At 39.8% G+C, this 8,955-nt stretch overlaps 1 protein-coding gene across 1 annotated transcript; it reads right to left on the minus strand.

The window, feature by feature from the left end:
* Positions 1-3,504: 3,504 nt before the first annotated feature.
* LOC9639225 (microbial Terpene synthase-like protein 30) lies at positions 3,505-4,566 on the minus strand. Its single transcript, XM_002977521.1, has one exon. It carries the CDS (start codon positions 4,564-4,566, stop codon positions 3,505-3,507), a length of 1,062 nt encoding a protein of 353 aa, XP_002977567.1.
* Positions 4,567-8,955: the final 4,389 nt, after the last annotated feature.

Raw genomic sequence — 8,955 nt, forward strand, 5'->3', positions numbered from 1 at the left:
GAGTGAATCACCTAATATATAATATCGTATAATAGTTATTGGATCATTTATATATTTTCTCTTTTACATTTAAATTTTTTATCTCTTCTTTCTGTAATATATCTGTATCTAAAAGTTAAGAAAAGTGTTAAGGTGGTCTTAATTGCTGTATCTCTATGTGGTAGAATAACTACTCCCCAGAATGGTTTGGGGATTGTCCAAGAGAGGCCAACTTGGTCTCAGTGACTAGCTCTCTACTTCCACAAAAGATCAGGTGCTGTAGGTAACCTTCTTTGATTTTCCTCTTGAAAGTTTTAATATAAATTTTCTTTCTCTTGGACTACACTATTTGCTCCCAAACCTTCAGCCTTTGAAGAATTCTCTCGATTGCAACAATGGTGGAGAGATGTTGATGGAGCAACTGCATAAAGAGGACGCCCCTGATCTTGGAGCGGGAGCCAAAGCTCGTGGAACTTCTAGAGCCATGTAAGATCAGATTGTTTGTGTGGTCTTGCCGATCAACTCAGTCGCGAAACCTCCATAGGTTCACCGATTGTCTAGGCAAGTAAGTAGTCTCGATCGGAGCCAGATGTCGAGAGATGTGCACCTCTTTTTCTAGAGCGTCAAGAGAGCATTTCTCGGCATCAGTAACCTAGACAGAGACAAGGTCCATAGCTCGAAGTCAACAAACCGAAGAAGATGGAGAAAAAAAAATTATACGTAGAATCTAGCGTGTTGCATCTGCCTCCGCTTAAGCTATGACAATCCCCACAGTTTAGCAAAGTGATCCATCCCAAAAACTCTGGGTCAAGTCCTCCATGGTTTTGGTCAGCGCGAGGGAGAGCGTCTCGGGATGATCTGCAAACCCGTGTGCATGACATGCAGGAGCTCCTTGATTGCCTCGTTGCCTCCCCTCTAGAACCGAATCGGCCCTGCTAACCAGCGTGGTCGCCAGCGCCACTGGCAATTCCCCGGCCTGGCCAGCATCTAATTGCTCTAGAATCGGCTCGCAAAATCCCATAAAGCTCCGGACACACTCGCGCTTGGACAGTATTCCCAGCACTGTACTGGAAATCCTGTCAATCCAATCTAGAACCTAGCCCAGACGCTCCATCGCCAATCAATCGATTGCCGCCGCAATGCCATCTCTGCTATGAGGGCCATAAGCACAAGCCACGCAGGAAAGAGAAAAATCACACGGAGGTTTAAACGGAGCCCCGGTTCAACTCTTACTAAAGCAAGAAAGTATTGTTGATCCATTGTCGTCTAGTCCGGTAAGGATACCTGGCTTTCAGGGTTCAAATCCCGGCAATGGAGCTTTGTATCGATTTTGATTCCGATCTCTCTTCGAAATCTTACCTATTGTCCCGAGTTTGAAATTATCTAGCAAGCTTAATTTCTTTTCCTTTGCAAGCCAAGTTCCGCAACCTCTCCATCCTGACCATTTATCCAATTCCGGACAAGCACTGTTGGGGAGTACGTTGTTTTGAATCCTCTCACTGGAGCTCTAAAGGCCACCTTTCAAACCAAGCTCAGCGATACGGCTTGGACGCTGGTGTCGTTTGCAAAAGGCTGAGAGTTGCCCTGGCCATGCACATGTCCACCACTGGATTTGCTTTTTACAATCAGATGTGGTTTATGTATATGATTCAAGAAGATCCATCGATGGTTTTTGTGCCTTGACCTGGAGAGCTTGGCATTTTGAATGGATTGACAGTGTCTTTGGTTCTAAAATGAAAATTATAAAGTAGTAAAACCACTTCTTTGTATTGTAACGCACCCCAGCCCATGAATCCATTGTGGCGGCAGAGAAGCACTGCTCGTGACCGGTGTTCTTCATCTGGTGCTTGCCTCAGAAAGCTTGAGAGGATCTTGCAATAAAAAACTTTGCATTTCCTTGCGGAGCTGCGCCATGACTTCCTGGCCTTCCTGGTAGAACAGCACGAGATGATCGTTGGATGGTGGTCATGGATTTGAGGCCGCCATAGCCTTCCTGAGGATGTCGTCCACCATTGCCACTCGTCCAGTCTCTTGCCTTTCTGATGCAAAGAACATGACTCCCAACTCGACGATCTTCTTCTTGGCGCTCTCGTGGGTGATGCCGAGCTGCTCTTGGCTGAGAGAGGAGGAATCCGTGGAGGCGATGGTGTTTAGGAGAAGAACGAGGGACAATCTTTGGTAAGATTGCATCCTCTAGTTCTGTTAAACATCTACTTGTACTAGAATTCTTAAACTTGTTTGCTAAAATATATTTTTTAAAGTTTGTTATTTCCATAGACCACTTTCATTTTCTAGGGCTTGGATGGCTAGCATTGCCGCGCCATTGAAGCTGATCCACTTGGTAACGTAATCTCGCCAGGGGCAAGCTCACGCTTTCTTCGTGTATATTTATAATTTAGGTGCGCCATGCCGAGGCCGATCACAATGCTGGGCCCGGATTTCACGCAGGACATCGCATCTTCGACCCCAGCCTCAAACCCAATGGCTGGAAACAAGTAGCTTACATTAAAGTTTTGTATGTGATCCATGCTTTCTTGAAGGTGGAGCAGCTTCGGAAGCTTGTAGAAGTGACTGGTCTAATCCGTGACATCGAGCTGGTTGTGGTTTCTCCCTTGAGACGGTACACGTTTTGCATTGTAGGCTTTCAGAATTGTTCATACAATTTTATTTAAAGGGCATTGCAAACGGCTGTTGGAGTGTTTGGAGTAGAGACAGAGCCACCATTCCTGTCATTGAATGGTGTTGCATCGTCCTCTTCTTGTTTCAATCCACCTCTCATTGCCTTGGAGCTATGCAGGGAGCTCATTGTATGTTCCAGCTTTACTTCTCTAATTTTGTGTTTTCTCTTCCAATTCCTGTATTAAATCTCTTTGCCAGACGCCTTATGAGTCCAACAAGAGGAGCCCAATCAGCACCTGCAAGATCCAATTTCCAATGGTTGATTTTACTCAGGTGTGAGGATCATCTGTTTCTTTCTTTTTATTCTGGAGGTTTGATAATCGCACAGCACAGATCAAAGAGGACGAAGACGTGCTGTGGCATCCCAACGTCCGTGAATTGAAAGATTCCCTGGAAGGAAGAAGGCGGGCTTTCTTACAATGGTAAAGTAAAATCTCTCTCTCTCTCTCTCTCTCACATCAACAATCTACTTGGTTTTCAAGGCTCCTGTGTCGCAAAGAGAAGAACATTGCGGTTGTTTCTCATTCCGCCTTCTTGAAAAACCTAATAAGTAAGCGTGATGAAACCGGACCCTTTGTCATCAGTGATAAGGCGCCACGCTCAAGGTAATATCCATTCCTTCCTTTGTTTCATTGTTTGGGTTTGATTTCCGTGAGCAATGCGTAGTTTTCTCAATTGTGAGCTGCATACTGTGACTCTAAAACCTTGAGATGACCCGGACCACTTTGAGCTCAGAGATCATTTTCTTATCATTATTTATTTTATCTTTTCAGAAGAAAAAGAGAAATTATCTGCTCTTTCCATGAGCATAATTTATTACATATTAGCAATTTTCCACAATAAGAACTACATGTTTTTCACGATTACCGTTTGATTGGGGTCCATGATCCAAGTTCCATGAAACAACTCACCATCGAGCAAAGCGTTGTCACAACCATGGTAACGAGCAGTAATAAAAGCCCACTTTAGATGACCAGCCACAGCCATTGGAACATTAAATGCAAATTTGAGAAGCTCTGGGTTCTTGTCCACCTTTGCCTTGATGATAAGTTTCTTCTGCAAATCTAGAATCGAGTCCTCCTCCTGCTTGATCATCTCACAAACGCGATCCACACTCTTCTGAAAAGTTGCACAATCATGGGCAAGCAAAACAATTACCCAGTTGTGGTAAATGGTGCCATTGTAATACTCCTTGCGCAGTGACAAGAGGTCGTTCACCGTGACAATGTGGTCGTCCATGATCTTGACGAGCTCACGGATCTCTCCCAAGTTTACAACCAATTCCTCGAGGTTGATTCCCACGCAAAATTCAGTCATGATGCAGGCCATCACCTCCATGAATCCAGTGCGGCGGCGGAGAAGCCGGTACTCCTCGCTGCTCGGGATCGTGTTATTGATTTGGTGCTTGACCTCCTCCTGGACGCTATCCAGATAGATTGAGAGGATCTTGCAGTAGCGAGCGAATAAAGAAGTGGGCATTTCCTTGCGGAGTTCCACCATGACTTCCACCAAGAGAAGCAGCACGAGGTCATGATGATCATGCTCCTCAGATGCTTTGTAGATTCCAGTGGTGGCAATGCTCCAGACGATGGATTTGAGGGCGCCATAACCTTCCCGGCTGCTTGACTCGAGGATGTCATCCACCAGGAAGTACACCCACAAATGCTTCCCTGCCAAGAGGACTCTGTCCCTCTCGCCATTGGGATGCATCAAACAAGCTAAGAGCATGACTCTCGACTGGACAATCTTCCTCTTGGCACTCTCGTCGGTGATACCGAGCTTGGAGATGAGCCATTGATCGAGCTCTTGGCTGAGAGAAGAAGAATCCCAGTGGCAAGCAGAGGGGATGTTATTTGGAAGAAGAGGCAACTCAAGGCGAGGGACAAGCTTTGCCATGAGACACTCCATTATGCCTTAGAATTAGGCTTGTTGTTCGAGTTCTCCACATTCAGTTTTTGTTGATAGGTATAGGAATTTTTTTCATTCGATGAACCCAGCATGGCCTGGAGATGGATGAACGAATTTGTTCACAAATTTACCCTCTTGATGCCTCTATCCAAGTAATTATAAACTGTAGAGATGTATATGAAAATTTTAATAATTAAGAACTTAATTAGGGCTGTTTTAACCCACCACTTTATTTTATATGTTTTTGTATGGCTTGAGTTTGGATCCCAAGGTGGCAGGCATTATGTTTTATGTCCTCTCTTGCATTGCAAGCTAGAGTCAGCTTGGTGTCTTACCACTTGATTGATTAGTGAAGAATTGACTGGTGAAACAAAGAAAAAAGGATTCCCTTTGATCCCCTGATCATGAGCTTGTCTATAAACAACCAAAGAGAACACCTTGAAAGATAGTCCATAAGATTCAAATATAGAAAGAAAGGGCCTAGTGCACCCCTTTTTTTAATTGGTTAAGGGTTTTCGGATATTTGGATCTTGGATTTGAATAATACTAGATTGGGTAACCTCCCGAGAAGTCTAAATTCATGAGCTTACATTTGGTATTAGAGCGATTTCGGGTTTGACTTTGTTGGTTGGCTAAGGGAATCACACCATATGTTAATTGACATTTGGCTGGGAAGTCTAAATTCAGAAGCTTACATTTGGTATTAAAGCGGTTTTAGGTTCGACTTTGTTGGTTGTCTAAGGGAATCACACCACATGTTGATTGACATCTGGTTGGTCCAGTTTGCTTTCGACTTTGTTGGTTGGATAAGGAAATCACACCACATGTTAATTGACATCTGGCTGGTCTAGTTTGCTCTTGCTGAGTTTCCGTTCACAAAGGCGTGAACTTGCAAGGAAGCATGATAGAGATTAAACAACCAAAAAGAACTACTTGAGAGATGATCCATAAGGTTCAAATATAAAGGGAAAAGCCCATGAATAATAGTGCACCCCCTTTTCTAATCAATTAAGGGTTTTGGGATATTTAGCGTCCTTGAGTTTGAATAATACTGGGTTATGTAACCTCCCGGGAAGTCCAAATTTAGGAGTTTATTGGATCCAGCTTATGATTGCTGGAACTTGCACATAAACTAAAGCCGTACCTATCGTAGCAAATCGCTTGCAGCCGAGCCTGGGAAATCTTTGAGGAGATGCGCAAACCAGAGATCATCAAGCTGGTGGCTTGCTAAAAGGTGCTTGCTTTCTCTAAGACTTGAACTAAGGACCTCCCACGGGTGCTCTAACCAACGCTTTAATTCTAAATATTTAATTATTTTATCAAGTAGCATACATTCACTTTCTCTTTCCCAAGAGAAAGCTTTTGAGTAAGCAAGCCTGGATGCTTGCCTGGTATTGGAAAGGCAGTTTTTATTGCAGATTATTTCATGATTTGCTGGAAGAACTTCTTTTGGGGAGCTGTTTTGTGGATCTCTCTCAAGCTCCTATGCAGTGTCCATCACTCATTTGCTTTTTTCTGCCCAACTAACATGGGACTGTAATACTACATGAATGCAATGCATTATTCACCTCACTCTGGTCCTTTTAATCCTCACTACTTCTTAGGCACCTGTAGACGCTGGTGAAGTCCCACTTCAGGTATGTGTCTAGTGTGGTTCATACCCATGGAACTCCATTGACGACGATGACTTTGGGGAGGATCCAACTCGCACTGTGCAATCTATGTCACTTGTATAAGACCATATTGTATAAGTTTCACTTGGACTTATTGAGATGTAGTGGGCACATTAGCAATTTCATGAGTTGACAAGATTAATATTAGCTTTGATAAGATGAGTTATTACCATAGTACCATAGATAAAAATAAATCTCCTATAGGCTTGTTATGAGTGGTAAATAAGTTGGTCTATAGCTGTTTAATATGACACTAGTGAATCCTTCCTATATATGATTATATGTGGATGAATCAAAATTCTAGGGATTAGTTTATTAGTTCAAATAGTCATTATTGTATTCTCTCATAAACTTTTCTTAAATTAGATTAAATATAGTGCAAATAAAAATTTACTATTTAGACAAGTTAAGTCTAAAAATAAAGCTATTATAAACCATTTTCTATTTTTTGAAAGAAAAGATGTGGTCTTGTCACACCATAAGCAAACCAAGTGGTTTTATCATTCCATAGACAAACTAATTTCTTCACCACCCTAAAGTTCAAAAGATTGTGTAACATCTAGATCAAAAAGTAGCTTCACTACCTTAAATATCCCCATTGCCTTTCACAAGTTTATTGTGCATAAAACCATTAAACTTTATAAAAACTTGAACTTTCATCACAAAATATGAAAAAGCCACTATAAAAATACTTTTGAGCTGTATCCATAATGGATTCCATTATATTCACCTTAACATCCCCTAACCCTTCACAAAAGAACAACCTTTTCTATAATATTCAGCTTTGTAAAAATTTAAATATTTGCCCTCCACCCAAACAAAGGTTTTTAACCTTATTATCATCTTCATTCTTTGAGATTTGATGCAATAAAAATCATTTCTTCCCTAAATATGAAGTATTGGCTATTGGTTGTCTACTCTATTAATCATTCTATTGACCATAATTGACTGAGTTACTTTAGTGATAGCATCAATCAATTTTGATAACAAGTCTTTCTTGACTTTTTGCTATATATCCACCAAACTCAAACTATTGATAAAATATTGCATCTTTAGAAACTCATTATATGTATTTGTGAAATTAAAGTAAATAGATCACAGAACTTAATGAACATACACATTCAAAGACAAAATCCCTTGCATGATCTTAGTTCGCAAGATCAACCTTTTCAAACTTCTTCACTAATAAAGCATAAAAAACCTTTGTTAAATCACTTAAAAATCCTTAATGAAATTACCAAAATCTAAAACAAAAACCATAAGAATATTCTAAAAATATTTCATGGTTTAGTGATTTAGGGCTTGTTAATTTCATTGGTATTGTTCTTTTAAGGTATGGTTGATAATGTCATTTTAAAACAAAAGCCAAATTAAAGGTTCAAAATGACATCAAGGAGGTGAATAAACTCAATGTATGGCTTGAATTGGATATAGAACCTCTAAAAACACACATAACAAAAGAAACCTCATCCATATTCCAAAACTAAAGTTAAAGCAAAAAACTAGTTTCCCTCCTTATTTTTATCTATACTTGATCTCTCACACTTCAATATAGCAATGCCACTCAATTGCCCCACCTATAAGAAACTACCAATCATCTCATGTCCAAGCTGCCCCAAAAATCTTTCATGTGGAGCTTGTGGACTCTTCCCTCTTTGCACAAAAACACCAACAAATTGGAAGTAGAATCCATCACCATTAAATCTGATTCAGGAGAGTTTTTTGCCATGGGCATGAATCAATTGCTCCAAAAGAAGAAGACAAGAGCACTCCCAAAGCAAAACTTGAGGGCCAAACACAACCTCTTTCTAGTGGCTTTCTTATACACTCGTAATACCAATTGTATCAACAAAGTGGGCAGAATCAAATTCAAGATAATCTTGAGGCACTAGCAAGGTGGTGGTAGCATTTTCCATTAGATTAAAGCTAGACCATAGTGGTTTAAGGAGAGGTAACAATGGGAATAAGGATGTCACTATTATACCCTTTTGCATTTATTTGGATGAGGATCAAATTTATGCAAAAGTGTGTCATTGTGACAGTGACGCACTTAAACTTCTCAATCAGTAGCCATGTCTCCACACTTCAAATATAATCTAATAAGTGAATAAATTGTTTTTGCCTATACTCTCATTCTTAAAAAGGTTGAGTGGTGTGAATATTTTGTTTATATTGTGATAGCCAAAGTATTTTATGGAGTTGTAGAGGGTTTTAAATATATAGTAGGGATAGTGAGTAGGTTATCTACAAAATAATGACAAACAAACAGAGACAAGAACATAGGGAAAAAAAAAAAAAACGAGAAGAGAATAGAAGAGAATTCAATTTTAAACCCCAAAGGCATGAGTAAGAATAAATATATATATATATATATATATATATATATATATATATATATATATATATATATATATATATATATATATATATATATATATCTATCTCTCAACTTTACTTTGCACAAACAATTATAGTCAAGAGAAAAGATGGTTAATTCAATACAAATGCATACAATAATGAGTGGGGGTTATTTTCCAGCACATCTAAGTGCTACTTATATACTACATTATTTTATAATTATTCCTAACTACTTTATGCTTATTTATGACAAATGTTGCCTAGATTAGGTTTTTCTTCTTTGGATGTTTAAAATTGAACATAACTTCATTTTGCCTAAGCTTCTTTCTTTTCTTTTGCCTAAGAAAATATACAAAAT

Source organism: Selaginella moellendorffii, unplaced genomic scaffold, assembly GCF_000143415.4.
Source record: "Selaginella moellendorffii unplaced genomic scaffold, v1.0 SELMOscaffold_34, whole genome shotgun sequence".
NCBI lineage: Eukaryota > Viridiplantae > Streptophyta > Lycopodiopsida > Selaginellales > Selaginellaceae > Selaginella > Selaginella moellendorffii.